The sequence below is a fragment of the Zophobas morio genome, unplaced genomic scaffold (genome assembly GCF_036711695.1).
Source record: "Zophobas morio isolate AGI-343-1 ecotype UQ-CSIRO unplaced genomic scaffold, CSIRO_AGI_Zmor_V1 ptg000008l, whole genome shotgun sequence".
In the NCBI taxonomy this organism is placed as follows: Eukaryota; Metazoa; Arthropoda; class Insecta; order Coleoptera; family Tenebrionidae; genus Zophobas; species Zophobas morio.
Genome location: NW_026972113.1, coordinates 2,392,751 through 2,412,371, shown reverse-complemented (window position 1 = coordinate 2,412,371; position 19,621 = coordinate 2,392,751). Strand labels below are relative to the sequence as shown.

General features: G+C 34.3%; 2 protein-coding genes across 2 annotated transcripts in view; one reads left to right on the top strand and one right to left on the bottom strand.

The window, feature by feature from the left end:
- LOC135125014 (uncharacterized protein) overlaps nt 1–19,621 on the bottom strand; it is a 226,340-nt gene that overhangs the window by 27,784 nt on the left and 178,935 nt on the right. The gene's annotated exons all lie outside the window — the stretch shown is intronic.
- Nucleotides 1,639–2,613, top strand: LOC135124739 (methyl-CpG-binding domain protein 3). Its single transcript, XM_064049948.1, has one exon. The coding sequence runs from the start codon at nt 1,725–1,727 to the stop codon at nt 2,325–2,327; it is 603 nt and encodes a 200-aa protein (XP_063906018.1). The 5' UTR covers nt 1,639–1,724; the 3' UTR covers nt 2,328–2,613.

The following is a 19,621-nucleotide window of genomic DNA, read 5'->3' as shown; positions in this document are numbered from 1 at the left end:
TTTCTTTCAACAACAAGATAGCTAAACATGTTTTCGCTTTCTTATTGGAAAAAGAAGACTTCGGATATTAAGAAACAATGGACAAAATATAAGCCCCGCCCACTCACCCTTTCTCAATTGTGATGAATATTTTATTCATCGTCAGCTGAAGGGCGGAGTTTTGTTGCAAAATCCTCAATTCTCTACACGAAATTACCATATAAAATTCTTCACAATTGAGACTGGGGCGGGTGGGCGGGGCTTAATCTTGGTTTTTTTTTTAATATATGGAGTTTTCTTTCAACAACAAGATAATTAAACATATTTTCAGTTTCTTGTTGAGAAAAGAAGACGTGGTATATTAAGAAAACATGGACAAAATATAAACCCCGCCCACCCACCCCTTCTCAATTGCGATGAATATTTTATTCATCGTCAGCTAAAGGGCGGAGTTTAGTTGCAAAATCTTCATTTTTGTACAAGAAAATACAATATGGAATATGTTTTTAAAAGAAATATTAATGTTGCAATTAAACTCCGCCCCTCTTCTGATTAGGACTGAAAAACTCACCACAATTGAGATCGAGGCGGGTGGGTGGGGCTTAATTTTTGTTTTTTTTTTTTATATAATATACATAGTTTTTTTCAACAATTTTTTGCCGCAAAGAACAAGAAATATTATAATAAAAAACATAAAGTCAAGCTGTTATTCAATAATTTTGGACCGAAAACATTGAAAAATTGAAAAATTGTAAAAACAAAGAAAATAAAAAACTCAAACGAAAAATTGCAAATGGAAAAATTAAAAATTAAAAACTTGAGAAACTCAAATCGAAAAATTGCAAATCTAGAAAAGTTGAAAAAATGAAAAATTAAATTTAAATTTGACAGCTATGAACTGACATGTTGCTGTTTGCAGTATTGCCAACACAAAAATTTGTTTCAATCTTTAATATAGTCACCCGGTATAAAATCAAGTACCTGCGGGTTTTATTTCGCTTAGTTGTGTTACAAGATTCGAACTAATAGTGATTAAGGTCATTAATTAAAAATTTCTATTTTTATTTTTTCATGATGTATTTGTTACTCAGACTATAAAATGCAAAAAATGAGTAGAACTTTCGGTTCATTTAAAAAAAAAGTGTGTTCATTCCTAATTCAAAAATATCTCAAAACTCATTTAAGTTTCCCTGTAAAAAACTACGACAAAACAAACGATGCCTTTTTGGGTTATTTTTCAAGTCCATTGGGCTCAAGTGGTTCTTTCGCGTCCTGGATTCAAATTTTCTTACTTTCAGAAAAAAAAACTTGTGTAAAAAAATTCAAATTCAACGAAATCGAACATTTCAATAATAAAAAATTTAAAATTATTAAGACAAATTGAGGGTTCACGGGGTGTCATTTTAAAATCAGTGCTACCAACTACACGGCGCGTGACATGTCAAACCATTTCTGGTGATTTTCGTGTGCGAATACAACTTTTCGTTTCCAGTGGTGGCACATAATTCCGAACAATTAGTAGTTTTCGCTTAAGAGAAAGTACCTAATGGCTTTATTATTAATAATTAAAACCGATTATTCGAACCCGCCGGCGCCACTGCATCTATCGACCGCGCTTCGGTGGGGATAAAGCGAACGACCTTACCGACCGCTAGTGATTTTCGTTTTAGTACCGTTCGGTTGGCATTGCACGTCAGCTGTGTTTTGTGTACGCTGTCAATTCGACACCGTCCAAAACCACAAAAATGAGTCTAACGATCGAAAAAACGAAATACGAGTGTGCCGCTCTGCCCAAGCGATGGCAGCGCGACGACATGCTGCGAAAAACGGGGCTCTCGGTGGGGAAAGTGGACGTGATGTACTACAGTCGCGGCGTCCGCAACGACGCCTCCCTGGTGCCCCCCATCCGGCAGACGGCCTCGATCTTCAAGCAGCCGGTCACGGTGTACAAAACCCAAGAAAGCAAAGTCAAATCGGACTACAAGAACGGCAACCAGGAGAAGCCGAAGCAGCTCATCTGGGAGAAGCGGCTGGAGGGGCTGCGGGCTTGCGACCTCGACGGGACGGAGTTCGAGGCCATGGAGCTGCCCAAGGGGCTCAAGCCCGTGGGGCCTAATGTTAGTGAAGAGACGATTATCCAGAGTGTGGCGACGGCGCTGCACGTGTCCACGCAGCCGGTGACCGGACAGACCGGCAGCAAGTCGGCGCTGGAGAAGAACCCGGGGGTGTTTCTGGACCCTAAGCAACCGCTAGTGCAAGCCGTGAATATTTCAGACGATGACATTAAGCGACAGGAGGACAGGGTGGCTCTGGCGAGGAAAAAGCTGCAGGAAGCGTTAAAGTCATAGGACGGCGGTTTTGTTTATTTATTGTAGGTAGCTTTAATTGTACTTTAATGAAGGACGATTTAAGTTGTAATTTGTTTAATGTAGCAATAAGGTTTAATTTAATGGTTTGTGACGATAAGGTGGGACGCGATCACTGACCGAGTTAGGATATGATTAAGTATTGGTAGGTGATATTTTCGTAATTTTCAATACGATGAAGTATTAAGAAAACATGTGAATCTTCGTGGTTAACACTGTGGAGCGTGATCAGGTTGCTATTGTTCAATAAAATCGACAGTTGTCTGAGTGTGATTTTTTTTATTAGAATTGTAATTGCGGGTGGTTTTTAACGTTAGAAATTTTATAATACAAAGAACGTCAAGTATAATCCATTTCAAATCTATACTCATCCCAGGAGTTGTCAAATTTGAAAAAAAATAAGGTTATGTTAATGCCATTATGCGATTGCTGGTGGATTGTTATAGTATTAAAATATTCACAATTTATTCAGTAATGACGTTTGAGACTTTGTTTTAAAAAAGCGCCACTTTTAAAACGTTCTACAATTGATCAGCTTTGTTCATACTATGATTTTTACATATTATATTAATAAATATGAAGTCCCGTAATGTGACACATTTTTAGTTGAAATTGGTATAATGTTTTCAAGAATTTCCTGTTAACAGCTGTCAAGACTTACAGATTGTCGCAATTTTTGATTTGCAGAATGTATCCTAAATATAACCTAAATTTATCACATGTCACCATAGACGGATCTGTCACACTGTTACTTCCGTTGTGCCAACATAAACGCAAGAAAAGATCATATTTTTGTCTAAAAAGACTCAGTCATTTCGAATCACACGGTATAACGAAATTTATTCCAACTTAAGTGTACTGTGGCACTATTTTAATCGGTTACTTCCAGAGCGGAAGGTAAGGAAGTTTTGTAGTAGGGTCCATCTGGCGAATGGCTACTTTTATGTTTCATGGGGCCATTTGAAACCACTTTGGAAAAAAACCTAAGAACTCGGATAATCGAGGAGCAAACAAATCTTAAAATAAGCCAAGGAATAACCCGATGAATTTTTGCTGCCTGTTTAGAAAACATCCTGTATCTTAGGTAGACAATTTTCGAAACTACCCTACCGATTGTCGTCAAATTTTATACGTATATAAACGCTATCCAAAATTTGTCTAATCATCCCCAAGTCAGGTCAAAATTTTGCATAGTAAATGCTATTTAAACTCCATAAAATAACATCCTCCTGCACTGGGGTTTATGGATCCGCCTTGAGGCTTTACCCAAAGTAATCAGATTAAAAGAAAAAATAAATAAATAAATAAAAATTCCGTAATAACTTTTTATAACAATGTAATAGAACGTTCACAGAACACTTTTTTTTCTTACACTGTAACTGCTATTATCTATGTGTTAACTTAGACCATTTTTTTTAATACAAATTAACAATGTGTCCACCTAGAAAAATTGGGTCTAAATTTATTCTTCCACTTGTTTTAATTTTCTTGACAAATTTTGCGTTCAACTTTTTATTGCAAACAAATATAGTGTAACAAGAACAGTTTTTATAGTTTTCAATTTATCGAGATTTCTATCTTTCGGTTGTTCAGTTTCCCAATTTTTCGAAGTTTCCATATTTTGATTTTTTTGTTTTTCGATTTTTCGACTTTCCAGTTTTCAATTTTCCATTTTTTCGATATTTCGATTTTTCAATTTTTCGTTCTTTCTGTTCAATTTCTTGATTTTAGGTTTATCGATTCTTCAATTTTGGATTTTTTGGTGTTTCAGTTTCTCGATTTTTCAGTTTTTCGAATCTACACTTTTTCAATATTTTAATTTTTTTAAAATTTTTCGAACACTCGATTTTTCAATTTTTCAGATTTTTAGATTTTTGATTTTTCAGTTCTTCTTTTATTCTATTTTACATTTTTCGATTTTTAAGTTTTTCGATTTCTTGACAACTTGGTTTTCGATTTTTTAAATTTTTTGGTTTTTTGAGTTTTAGATATCCCGATTTTTCAAGTTTTTGATTTCTTAATTTTTCAACATTTCGATTTTGGTAATTTTCCAATTTTCGGGTATTTTAATTTTAAGGATTTTAAAATTTTAGATTTTTGAATTTTTCAGTGTTTAAATTGCTCCAGTTTTTCGACTTTTCCAACTATTCGAATTTGGATTTTTCGGTTTTTGGCTATTTCGATTTCTCAATTTTTCGATGTTTTGATCTTGTAATTTCACTGTTTTTCGATTTTTTAAGTTTTCGATTTCCTAATTTTTTGCCCCTTCTGTTTTGTAATTTTTCAGTTTTTCATTTTCAAATTCGAAGCCAGAAAAAATGCAAATCTAAAATTGTGAAACGAAAACCCAAAAACTGAAAAATTTCACATTGAAGAAAAGAAAAATTATAAAATGAGAACCTTGAAAATCCGAAAAATTGAAAAAATAAAGAAAATAAAAGAAACTCATACGAAAAATTGAAAATATGAAAAATTTAATAACAGACATGATAAAATCCGAACACTGAAAAGACGAAAAATTGAAAACTCGAGAAATTATGAATATAAAAATTGCAAAATCTATAAATCGAAGAAATAAAAAATTTAAAAATGGAAAAATTGCAAATCGAAAAATCGAAGAAAGAAAAAATTGATAAAACGAAATTAAAGTCTAATTTTTTTGGCTGTACTTCAGTGGTGATGGAGGTTCTGTCGAAATAACCTTGACCAATTTTTTATTTTTTAGAGTATAGTATTGTGTGACGTCAGATTAATTAGTTTTAAATATGCTGAACACATTCGATTTTTCTTTAATAACACACTATACATTTTTTACAGATTTTTGTAAGATTTTTTTTTTTAATTCATTGATGTCATATTTTGCTAAAAAGTTGTGGTAAAAAATTTTAATTTTTGTGTCAAAACGGCTGTTGGTGAAATTATTAACACAATTAATTCACAAATCTAGTTACTTCGTGCTAAAATCTTAGTTAGCAAGTTTGCGATTTTTTTTAGCTTTTGTTAATATAATATGTTAAATTTCTGCAGAAAAATAACAATTACATAAATACAAAATTTTATTGCAAATATTAAAGTATGATACATCAAAGAATAAGAAAAATATACATGGATTTCTAAAACAATAAAAAATAAAAAATGAAATAGAGAAAGAGGTGAGCGGGGCTGAGTTTACCTTTTTCTTAAAGAGCCATTTTTGATGTTTTTGACACATTCATTAATTTTTTTTGAGCCACCTCTAAGCAAATCTAAAAAATATAAATGCAATGATAAATCACAAGTAAAAACTCATCATATTTTGCACATTTCGGGTAGACTTAGGAATTTAACTCGTTACTATGGAACTTTGCAATTTAACACCTTTAAATTTCACAGTTTTTACAAGTTTAATAGGGGCAAAATCCGCCCCCTATTTTCCCAAAGGATATGTCATCTGCCAAAATCACTCTCATCTTACCAAGTACTAGCCCCGCCCACCCGCCCCCTATTTTGTGAGAGGATATGTCATTTGCCAAAATCAGTCTTATCTTACCAAGTATTCGCCCCGCCCACCCACCCCCTATTTTCTCAGAGGATATGTCATCTGCCAAAATCACTCTCATCTTACCAAGTACTAGCCCCACCCACCCACCCCTTTTTTCTCAGAGGATATGTCATCTGCCAAAATCAGTCTTATCTTGCTAAGAAAAGACTGATTTTGCCCATACTAAACTTGTAAAAACTAAAAGGTGTTAAATTGCATATTTCCATAGTAACGAGTTAAATTTCTCAATCTGATTAGATATTTATTTTTTAACAACTCAGTCATTAATTTTTCTGAGACACCCTGTATGAGCAAATTCAAAAAATGTTAATTGTATGTATATTAAAAATGAATCACAAGTATAGACTCATCATATTTTGCACGTTTTCAATTTTTTAAGGGGGATGAGCAAATACAATTTGATAAAAAATTTACCAAGCTTATGATAACTTTAAAACATCTGCAAGGTTTCAAAGGATTCGGTTCTGGAGTTTCTAATTAATAAATCAATAAAATAAATTCACGCATTCATTAATTTTTTTTTTGAGTCACCCTGTTTAAGCAAATTTAAAATATACGAATGCAGTGATAAATCACACACTGATCATGTTTTGCACATTTTAGATAGGATTTATCCGGCAAAATTTTTAAATGACGTCATCACATTATTGGTGTGGATGATTAGACAGACGGAAAGAAGACCTACTTTTTCATGTTCTAGGAGCCACAAAACGTCAAGGAAGCATTAAATTAGACATTAGCGTGAGTTAAGGAAATATTGTAATATTGTTCATTTGGCGAATGGCTACTTTCGTGTTTTCTTAATGTTTCACGACTTCACGAGTATGAAAAAATAGATCTACCATTTCTGCCTGACGTCACATCCAATTTTGCATGGTAAATGGTATTTAAATTTTATAAAATAACATGTTTCTGTACTTGCGGTTTATGAATCCGCCAGAAGTCTTGTGGCCTGCCTTTTTTTCTTACAATGTGATTGGCATGACCCATATTTTTAACTTATTCGGCTTTTTGTAACATAAATGACATTTCGCTAAATCAAATTTTACAATGTAGTTCAAGGGCGAGGGAAGTTGTGTCTAAATACATTTACACCAATTTTTTTGGATCCAAAAACCATACATTAAAGTAAGTACATATTTGATTCTGTAAATTTTATTTTCTACGATAATTTCTGTAAGTTCAAAAAAATGATAAACAGCACGTAAAGTTGTATTTCAGTAGAATTTTCGGAATAAATTTTGTGCTCAACTTTTTAGTGGAGACAAATATTTCAATTTTGAGACACAGTGTAACGATAACAATACCATTTTTGATTTAATCAATAAAAAAATTGCTACATTTACTATTTGTTGAGATATCTTTCCCAAAATCAGTCTTATCTTACCAAGGACTCGCCCCGCCCACCCGCCCCCTATTTTCTCAGAGGATATGTCATCTGCCAAAATCGCTCTCATCTTACCAAGTACTAGCCCCGCCCACCCGCCCCCTATTTTCTCAAACGATATGTCTTCTGCCAAAATCACTCTCATCTTACCAAGTACTCGCCCCGCCCACCCGCCCACTATTTTCTCAGAGGATATGTCATCTGCCAAAATCACTTTCATCTTACCAAGTACTAGCCCCGCCCACCCGCCCCCTATTTTCTCAGAGGATATGTAATTTGCCAATATCAGTTTTATCTTACCAAGTACTAGCCCCGCCCACCCGCCCCCTATTTTGTCAGAGCGTATGTCATTGCTAAGATAAGTCTTATTTTGGCAAATGACATCCTCTGAGAAAATAGGGGCGGGTGGGTGGGGCTGGCACTTGTTCTGATAAGACTGATTTTGGCAAACACCATACCCTCTGAAAAAACAGAGGGCGGGCGGGTGGCTTGGGCAGTACTTAGTAAGATAAGACTGATTTTGGCAAATCACATATCCTGTGAAAAAATAGGGGGTGGGTGGGCGGGGCACTACTTGGTAAGATGAGAGTGATTTGGCAGATGACATAAACTCTGAGAAAATAGGGGGAGGGTGGGCGGGGCTAGCACTTGCTAAGAAAAGAGTGATTTTGCCCATACTAAACTTGTAAAAACTAAAAGGTGTTAAATTGCATATTTCCATAGTAACGAGTCAAATTTCTAAATCTGATTAGATATTTATTTTTTAACAACTCAATCATTAATTTTTCTGAGACACCCTGTATGAGCAAAGATCGAGAAAACGTAAAAGTAGAGAGTCGGCCGACGGGACGTCAAAAATTGCAACATTCACTATTTTTGAGACATCCTGTATAAACAGTTCTAAAAACTATGATGCTTTATAGAACCATAAATAAACGAGCATATCGTACTACAAAGTTATTTTGAGAATTTTGAGATGACGTCAGAAAATTTTTGGTGGGGGTGATTAAAAATCAATCAAATCAAGATTAAATTTTGGTTTACATTTTACCATGTATACGATATTCTTCAAATACGTCTAGGAATTCGCAGCAATTAGTGTACTTAGTTTTGGAGATGGAATCTCCAACAAACACGGAAAGAAGATCTACTTTTTCATGTTCTAGGAGCCATGAAACGTCAAAGAAACATTACAGTAGGCACTAGCGTAAGTTTAGGTAATATTGTAATATTGTTCATTTGGCGAATGGCCAATTTTTTTGGATCCAAAGTTATTCTTCAACTTGCCTTGCTCCCTCAAAAACCATACATTAAAGTAAGTACATATTTGATTCTGTAAATTTTATTTTGTACGATAATTTCCATAAGTTCAAAAAAATGATAAAGTTGTATTTCAGTAGAATTTTCGGAATAAATTTTGTGTTCAACTTCTTAATGGAGACAAATATTTCAATTTTGAGACACACAGTGTGACGATAAAGTACCATTTTTGATTTAATCAATAAAAAAAATTGCTACATTTACTATTTGTTGAGACGTCTTTCCCAAAATCAGTCTTATCTTGGCAAGTACTAGCCCCACCCACCCGCCCTCTATATTCTTAGAAGGTATGTCATCTGCCAAAACCAGCCTAACCTTGGCAAGTAGTAGCCCCGCCCACCCACCCTCTATTTTCTTCGAGTGTACGTCATTTTCCAAGATCAGTCTTATCTTGGCAAGTACTAAAATGTATATCTCGTTTCTGTCTGTATGTAATTTGCGTCGATTTTTTCCGAAACTACCAGACCGATTGTTGTCAAATTTTAAACGTATGTTTGGTATTACGATTTTTGTTCTAGGAGACTTCAATCTGCCTGGCATACAATGGATTCAAGATGATGAGACAATAGGTTTGACTCCAACTAATATTAAATCAGAAAAAGAGACTCTTATATGCTACAATTTTGCGTCATGCGATCTTTGTCAATTTAACAATATTGCCAACTGCAATAATAATATTCTTGACCTTTGTTTTTCCAACTGTGATAGTCTTACTGTAAGTCGTACTGGTGAGTTTGTAAAGGTGGATAAGTTTCATCCACCTCTTAAATTTGTGATATCTGACTGTAACTGTAATTATTACGGTGATACATTTTGTGATACCTATCGTGATTTCAGAAACTGTGATTATAATGCCATCAATTCTTTCCTGTTTAACTTTAACTGGGATTTTATTAGTAGCGATAATGACATATGTGATATTGTAGATGACTTTTACCAGTGTTTGTATTTCATTTGTGATAATTTTATACCAATCCGGAAATCTAAAAGTAAAAATTTTCCCTCTTGGTTTAGCCATGAAACTAGAAAGTTAGTGATTGAGAAGAACAAATTACATCGTCGTTATAAAATAAGCCGTGATATCAGAGATTATTATAATTTCAGTTTAATTAGAGCCAAATGTAAACAAGAAATCGCTAGCTGTTACAACAAATTTATTAAGAACACCGAATCTCAAATCAACTCTAACCCAAAACATTTTTGGAATTTTATTAAGAGTGTAAAAAACAGTTGCGACTTTTCAAATATAATGATTTATAAAAGTATTGATGTTTGCGGGTTTCAAAACATAGTTGATACGTTTGCCAGTTTTTTTTCTTCCGTATATACTAATAATACCAGCAGTAGTAGTAATTATAACTATCCTTACACAATTGACTCATTTGTTGACATCAGCTCTGTGCATATCACGGAAGATTTGGTAGCAAGAGAACTTAATGCTCTAAACTTAAACAAGGGTGCTGGGCCAGATGAGTTACCTCCAACATTTTTTTATAACTGCAGAGATTCATTGGTTATACCACTAACACGAATTTTCTCTATTTCAATAAGTTCGGGAAAATTTCCTGACTTGTGGAAATCTGCACGTGTGGTACCAATCTTTAAATCTGGCAATAAGCAAGACATTGAAAACTATCGACCGATTAGTATAATTTCAGTTCTATCGAAAATCTTTGAAAACATTGTGTCCAGTTTCATAAGTGATTCTTTTAGAAACGTAATCAGTGTGTCACAACATGGTTTTTGTTCTGGTAGATCAACTGAATCTAATCTCTTTGTATACATAAATGATATTTTTAATGCAATTGAGGACGGTTCGGAAATTCACTGCATCTACACAGACTTCCACAAGGCTTTTGATTCTGTTGATCACACCATTTTGATACACAAACTTCTACTCTACGGCGTTCGTGATCCTTTACTTTCATGGATTCAATCTTATATCAGTCATCGTCTACATTTTGTACAATTAATGAAGTTCAAGTCATCTACCTACGAATCAACATCTGGAGTTCCTCAAGGCTCGGTTATAGGACCACTTTTATTTAATATCTTCATTAACGATATCTGCTTGAATTTCAACTCAAATTCCTTACTGTATGCAGATGACTTGAAGTTATATAAGAAGATTGATTCCATGTATGACATAAATACTTTGACAAATGATCTTATATGTCTTAACGATTGGTGTAAACTCAATCATATGTCTCTTAACATTAAAAAATGCAAAGCAATGTGCTTTAGTCGTAAAAGTCGTCCCACAGTTCCATTGTACCTACTAGAAAATACGCCCCTAGACATAGTTAGCAATGCCAAGGATTTGGGTATCTATTTAGACACTAAATTATCTTTCGTCAGTCACTGTGAATATGTTGTTTCTAGAGGTAGAAAACTTTTGAGGTGTTTAAAGCGGTGGACGGTGAACTTCAGTAACATCAGAACCATTCTGATATTATACTATTCGTTAGTCCGATCGATATTGGAATTCAATTGTGTCAACTGGTCACCGTTTTATATCACTCACATAAGCCGAATTGAAGCTGTCCAAGTCAAACTTTTAAAATATGTCAAATATAAGTTGTGTGGTGATGGTATTGTGTTAGCAGATACAGACCTTGTTGCATCTTATCTGTCAGTACATACACTAGAAAATCGTCGTAAGTATCACAAACTATGTTTTCTTTTTAAATTATTAAATGGTTTAATTGAAGCCCCCATATTGCTAGCGTTGGTAGGTCTTAATGTGTCAATCCGTAAGGTTCGTACGCCTAGGCTGTTTTTTATACCAGTTCATAAAACGAATTATGCATTACATTCGCCTCTAAATAGCGTTTTGATGATTGCTAACGAATGCAACACTTTAGAGTTTTTTGGTATCTCCCTCAACGCCTTCAAGAAAGAATGTCGCAAATTGTTACTATTATGTTAATATGAATTGTTATGTTAATATTTTGTTATGTACTTTATGTAATGCCTTTACATCTTTCGGCGTAATAAAGCACTATTATTATTATTATTATTAGTCGTAAAACACTAAACAAAATGTTATAAAATCACGTAATCGTGTACATGGGGTTTATGAATCCGCCTTGAGTTTTATGCGAATTCCACGTTTCTTTATGCTCTGACATTTCGCATCGATCAGATCAGATCTGATAAAGTTTCCGCATAATTATTCGTAATGATTCGATTTAATCAAACATCGGGTTACTGAAGCAATAAATAATAATTGAAAATAAGATGAAACCTCCATTGTTCTGTAACGACTACAATTGTTTATAGATGCGTCTCAGCAGAAAGGTTGCAAATTTCAAACTGTTACATTTGTTTAGTGAAAATTCACTCTTGGTGATTTATGTTGGCAACACCATAAATTCCCTGCTGACAATTTAATTGTCACCAACGATGCAAACGCTTAAAAAATAGTAGAATTTATTTTTTAATTGATGCCACTTCTAGAATTTTATTTATATTCTTTGTGAACATGCACTGCGAGTTTTATGCGCTGTCAAATAAACATGAACTAGGCAACAAATTGCTTGCCATTTGTATGACGTAAACTAGCACCGCTGTGTCTCCCGGTTATCGATTTGTGGACTCTTTTTTAATTTTTTATTCAGCTTCATAGTCCCGTTGTTATTGTGATAAACCTTCACGTCTGAAAAATGCATGAAGAACAAATTGATTTATGGGGTGTGTCGTATTTCACTGAACTGAACTAAACTCACAACGTAGTAAATACCAAGTTTAATAGCAAATGCAATTATACGTGTTTTTTGTTTTGAATTGACCCTCACCAAAAAGAAAAATTGGTCTAAAGAGTTTAGACAGTACTTCCCTCGCTGTCGGAAACTTGACGACTGCATGCCTATTGTGTTTTTTTTCTCATTACATTTTTGTAGTGGGAATTTAAAAAAAAATTGCGATGACGTCATCAACATTTTTGCAAGGACACGTATATCAGTTGGGATAGATGTAGTGTAATACTAAGAATAAAATTATTATATTCTCAAATTTTCGGGAAAATGAATTGGGTCGTTTGAATATTGATTTGTAATAATCAATAAAATAACGAAACAATTTACTCACGTATACCTACGTATCAGAGGCAACTGAAAATCGTGTATGTATAAACATTCTTAATTTAAGATGACAGGCGTAACAGCATACGTGAGAGTCAAACAGAGAAACTGTAAACAAAACGACCATCGGTTTTATTGCTTCGACTTCCGCTTATTATATAAAACATTGTGTTTTATTTTAATTCTTGACGGTGAAATTCACAATTGGTTGATTATAAACATGCCTATTTGACATTCGCGGAATCAAGTGAACGCATAAAACAAATGCAGGTCTGTAATGTTAAAGTCGATGTAAATAAGCGTGCTACCCTTATATTTCAACCGAGTTTTTCCTTTAACAAATTTTGTGTCTACCAAATTGGGTTGGTTGGGGTGTAATACTAATAATAAGTGTTGCCTTTAATTTAATCAATAAAATAAATTGACTTCATTAATTTTTTTGAACCACCTCTTAAGAAAATCTAAAAAATATGAATGGAATGATAAATCACAAGTACAAACTCATCATATTTTTTGCATTTTAGATAGGATTTATTCAGCAAAATTTAAGGGTGACGTCATCAATTTTTTTAGGAGGGATGAACAAATACATTTTGAACAAAAGTTTACCATGCTTATAATAACTTTAAAATATTCCCAAAATTTCAAAACATTCGGTTTTGTAATTCCTGATTAAATCGATAAAATAAATTCACGCCTTCATTAATTTTTTTGAGTCACCCTGCATATGCAAATCCAAAAATATGAATGGAATGATAAATCACAAGTACAGACTCATCATATTTTGTACATTGTAGATACGATTTATTCGGAAAACTTTTGAGCTGACCTCATCAGTTTTTTGTAGAAGATAACCAAATATATTTTGACTAAAAATTTATTATGCTCTTTATAACCTTAAAACATCTGCAAGATTTCAAAGCATTCGGTTTTGTAGTTCCTGATTAAATCAATAAAATAAATTTACGCATTCATTAATTTTTTTGAGTCACCCTGTATATGAAAATCGAAAAAATTTGAATGGAATGATAAATCACAAGAAGGGACTCACCATATTTTGTACATTTTAGATAGGATTTTTTCAGCAAAATTTTGTGGTGACATCATAAAGTTTTTAGGGGGGACGACCAAATACGTTTTGATCAAAAATTTACCATGCTTATGATAATTTTAAAATGTCTTCAAGATTTCGAAGCATTCGGTTTTGTAGTTCCTGAGTAAATCAGTAAAATAAATTTACGCTTTCATTTATTTTCTTGAATCACCCTGTATATGCAAATCCAAAAAATATGAATGGAGTGATAGATCACAAGTACAGACTGATCATATTTTGTACATTTTAGATATGATTTATTCGGCAAATTTTCGAGCTGACGTCATCAAGTTTTTGGAGGGGATAAGCAAATATTTTTTGACTAAAGATTTATGATGCTCTTTATAGCCTTAAAACATCTGCAACATTTCAAAGCATTCTGGTTAGCAGATTAAAAATTAAATTTCAAAATGTTGTTTTATAATTTTGATTTTTTTTCCAAAAATCTGGACGTTTCGGGTGAAAAGTCGATTCAGAGTTGTAAACTACATGTGTAGGACTATGTTATTTTATACAATTGAAAACCCATTTACTATGTACAATTTTGAAGTGACGTCATCGCATTAGTGGTGGGGATGATTAGACAAATTTTGGTTAGCGTTTTACCATCTACATGATATTCTTAATATAAGTACAAAATTTCACAACAATCGGTCGAGTACTTTCGGAGATTATCTGTCTAATAAAAATCCGGGACGGCAGACGGACAGACGGACAGACGGACAGACAGAGGGAAATGGGAGACCTATTTCTTCGTCTTCTAGGGGTCATGAAAGATCGAGAAAACGTAAAAGTAGAGAGTCGGCCGACGGACTCGATTACAATACTTCCTTTGCTTACGCTCGGGAAGTAAAAATAACAAAAACCTCGAGACTGTAAGTCGCCCTGGTTTTTCCATTTTCACATTATCATGCCAACAAATAAGTTCCGAACTCTGCAAGAACTTCAGTCAAGTTCAATCCATAGCCTTAACCCAGTTCGCCAAACCGCCCATCAAGCCATTCTGCGGCCGATTCCCGTTAAACAGTTTCGAGCCGGCACTGTAACACGCCATTATCTCTTCAGAATCATCATCGATAAACGGCTACAATCGCCACGGGGATCAAGATTGATGAGGTCCGCTGGTCAAGCAGCACGGAAACGCCGAAAACAAGACCCATCGCAGTGGGTTAGTCGAATCTACACGAAAAAAGGCGGAAGTCGTAATTCTCGACATCGTCTAGGAAGCGCGCAACAATCTTCCGTTTCCCTTTTTTGTTTCGTCTGGAAAACTGATCAAGTTTTAATGAAATCTGCGATCGATGTTCGCTAAATCGTGCTCGTTGAAGGGAAACAAGGACGATGACCCATTCTTCTCAAATGAATTTATTTGAGCCCAGTGCGTGCAACCTGCTGGAGAGGAAAGTCGATACGGGCTGGAGCTCCTGCTTGTGAATTATAAATGGGCTATTTCTCGCCAAAACTTAAGGTGCTACGAATGTGTTCGATATTCTCGAGAACCGCTTGGGATTTGCAGTTCCGGTTTCGGCACTCTGACGGTAGCAAATGCCGCAAATAACACTCGATAAAATTTCGGTGGATGGGGATGGAAGCTGGGGGTGGGAGGCGGGGTGGGAGCAAACGTCAGCTTGAGTTTATTCGCGATACGATTGCGGGGGAGGAAAATCGGGGAAAAATTGAAACGGGGATGATTGAGGTTACCTGAACGAGGCGTCGTCGCAGCCACAGGTCTTACCTGAAACAAGAAAAACAAACGTTTAGATTTAGTCCGATTGTTTGATTATGATGAAGAATGGAATGAGGAGAGAATTAATAAAATTATTGTTATTGTTACTCGTCGTTGTTCCATAAAACTTGAACAAAAACTTTTAAATTGTTTTTTGTAATCCCAGTTGAGTGTTTCTGATTCTCTTAAAACGCTGATGGAAAAGGATATAATATACCTGCTTAAATAAATTTCGGGACATTATGTCAATGCGTATTTTTTTTAGTAGAGCTTTTAGCTAACTAACTGCCTGGAAAATTTGAATTTTTCTTGCAAATTTATTGCTATCACAGTCGGTCCATTGAATCAATTTTAACCACTTTTTTGGAAAATTTTTGGAAATTTTGAATTCAGTTCTCGTGTTAATTAGAGCAGATATCGTGACGGCGATTTCAGAATCGTAACTAGCGGAAGATTATCTACAATTTGACACGCATTTTCGGTCGATTAAACCAATTTTAACCACTTTTTTGGAAATTTTTTGGAAATTTTGAATTAATTTTGCGCGTTTATTAGAACAGATATCGCGACGATGATTTCAGATTCGTAACTAGCGGAAGATTAGCTACAATTTGACACGAATTTTCGGTCAACTAAACCAATTTTAACCACTTTTTTGGAAAATTTTTGGAAATTTTGAATGCATTTTGCGCCTTTATTGGACCATATACAGCGGCGGCGCTTTCAGAATCGTAACTAGGGGAAGATTATCTACAATTTGACACAAATTTTCGGTCGATTAAACCAATTTTAAGCACATTTTTGGAAATTTTGAATTCACTTCTGGTGTTTATTGGACCAGATATCGTGACGGCGATTTCAGAATCGTAACTAGAGGAAAATTATCTACAATTTGACACCAATTTTCGGTCGATTAAACCAATTTTAACCACTTTTTTGGAAAATTTTTGGAAAATTTGAATACACTTTTCGTGTTTATTGGACCAGATATCGTGACGGTGACTTCAGAATCGTAACTAGCGGAAGATTATCTACAATTTGCCACCAATTTTCGGTCGATTAAACCAATTTAACCACTTTTTTGGAAAATTTTTGTAAATTTTGAATTCATTTTGCGCGTTTATTAGACCAGATACCGCAGCGGCGCTTCCATAATCGTAGCTAGCGGAAAATTATCTACAATTTGACACCAATTTTCGATCGATTAAGCCAATTTTAACCACTTTTTTGGAAAATTTTTGGAAATTTTGATTTTACTTCTCGTGTTTTTTGGACCAGATATCGTGACGGTGATTTCAGAAACGTAACTAGCGGAAGATTATCTACAATTTGACACCAATTTTCTGTCGATTAAACAAATTTTAACCACTTCTTTGGAAAATTTTTGGAAATTTTGAATTGATTTTGCGCGTTTATTAGACCAGATACCGCGGCGGCGCTTTCATAATCGTAACTAGTGGAAGATTATGTACAATTTGACACCAATTTTCGGTCGATTAAACCCAGTTTAACCACTTTTTTGGAAAATTTTTCGAATTTTTGAATTAATTTTGAGCATTTATTAGACCAGATACAGCGGCGACGATTTAAGCATCGTAACTAGCGGAAAAGTATCAACAATTTGACACCAATTTTCGGCCGATTAAGCCAATTTTAACCACTTTTTTGGAAAATTTTTGGAAATTTTGGATTCACTTTTCGTGTTTATTGGGCTAGATATTGTGACGGCGATTTGAGAAACGTAACTAGCGGAAGATTATCTACAATTTGACACCAATTTTCGGCCGATTAAGCCAATTTTAACCACTTTTTTTGGAAAATTTTTGGAAATTTTCAATTCATTTTGTGCGTTTATTAGCCCAGATACCGCGGCGGCGCTTTCAGAATCGCAACTAGCGGAACATTATCTACAATTTGACACAAATTTCCGGTCGATTAAACCAACTTTAACCACTTTTTTGGAAAATTTTTGGAAATTTTGAATTCACTTCTCGTGATTATTAGCCCAGATACCGCGACGGCGCTTTCAGAATGGTAACTAGCGGAAATTTATCTAGAATTTGACACCAATTTTCGGCCGATTAAGCCACTTTTAACCACTTTTTTGGAAAATTTTTGGAAATTTTGAATTCATTTTGGGCGTCAGATATCGTGACTACGCTTTCAGAATCGTAACTAGCGGAAGATTACCTACAATTTGACACGAATTTTGGGTCGATTAAACCAATTTTAACCACTTTTTTAGAAATTTTTTGGAAATTTTGAATGCATTTTGCGGCTTTATTACACCAAATAGCGCGGGGGCGCTTTCAGAATCGTAACTAGCGGAAGATTATCTACAATTTGACACCAATTTTCGGTCGATTAAACCAATTTTAACCACTTTTTTGGAAAATTTTTGGACATTTTGAATTCATTTTGCGCGTTTATTAGACCAGATACCGCGGAGGCGCTTTCAGAATCGTAACGGGCGGAAGATTATCTACAATTTTACAACAACTTTCGGTCGATTAAACCAATAATAACCACTTTTTTGGAAAATTTTTGGAAATTTTGAATTCACTTCTCGTGATTATTAGCCCAGATACCGCGACGGCGCTTTCAGAATGGTAACTAGCGGAAATTTATCTGGAATTTGACACCAACTTTCGGTCGATTAAACCAATTTTAACCACATTTTTGGAAAATTTTTGGAAATTTTGAATTCATTTTGCGCGTTTATTAGACCACATATCGTGACTACACTTTCAGAATCGTAACTAGCGGAAGATTATCTACAATTTGACACCAATTTTCGGTCTATTAAACCAATTTTAACAACTTTTTTGAAAAATTTTTGGAAATTTTGAATTCACTTCTCGTGTTTATTGGACCAGATACCGTGGCGGCGCTTTCAGAATCGTAACTAGGGGAAGATTATCTACAATTTGACACCAATTTTCGGTCGATTAAACCAATTTTAAGCAAATTTTTGGATATTTTTTGGAAATTTTGAATTCACTTCTGGTGTTTATTGGACCAGATATCGTGACGGCGATTTCAGAATCGTAACTAGCGGAAGATTATCTACAATTTGACATCGATTTTCGGTCGATTAAACCAATTTTAACCACTTTTTGGAACATTTTTGGAAATTTTGAATTCATTTTGCGCGTTTATTAGACCAGATATCGTGACGACGATTTCAGAATCGTAACTACCGGAAGATTATCTACAATTTGACACCAATTTTCGGTAGATTAAACCAATTTTAACCACTTTTTTTTGAAAATTTTTGGAAAATTTGAAAGCATTTTGCGCCTTTATTAGACCAAATACCGCGAGGGCGCTTCCATGATCGTAACTAGCGGAAGATTGTCTACAATTTGACACCAATTTTCGTTTGATTGAACCAATTTTAACCACTTTTTTGGAAATTTTGAATTTATTTATCGCGTTCATTAGAGCAGATATCGTGACGACGGTTTCACAATCGTAACTAGCGGAAGATTATCTACAATCTGACAGCAATTTTCGTTCGATTAAACAAATTTTAACCACTTTTTTGGAAAATTTTTGGAAATTTTGAATGCATTTTGTGCGTTTATTAGACCAGATATCGGGACGACGATTTCAGAATCGTAACTAGCGGAAGATCATCTACAATTCGACACCAATTTTCGGTCGATTAAACCAATTTTAACCACTTTTTTGGAAAATTTTTGGAAATTTTGAACTCATTTTGCGCGTTTATTAGACCAGATACCGCGGCGGCGATTTCAGAATCGTAACTAACAGAAGATTATCTACAATTTGACACCAACTTTTGGACGATTAAACCAATTTGAACCACTTTTTTGGAAAATTTTTGGAAATTTTGAATCCACTTTTCGTGTTTATTGGACCAGATATCGTGACGGCGATTTGAGAATCATAACTAGCGGAAGAATATCTACAATTTGACATCAATTTTCGGTCGATTAAACTAATTTTAATCACTTTTTTGGAAAATTTTTGGAAATTTTGAATTCACTTCTCGTGTTTATTGGACCAGATATCGTGACGGTGATTTCAAAATCGAACTACCGAAAGATTATCTAGAATTTGACACCAATTTTCGGTCGATTAAACCAATTTTAATAACTTTT

Coding starts and splice junctions, on each gene's coding strand:
- LOC135124739 (XM_064049948.1), top strand. CDS start 1,725: ATGAGTCTAACGATCGAAAAAACGAAATACGAGTGTGCCGCTCTGCCC.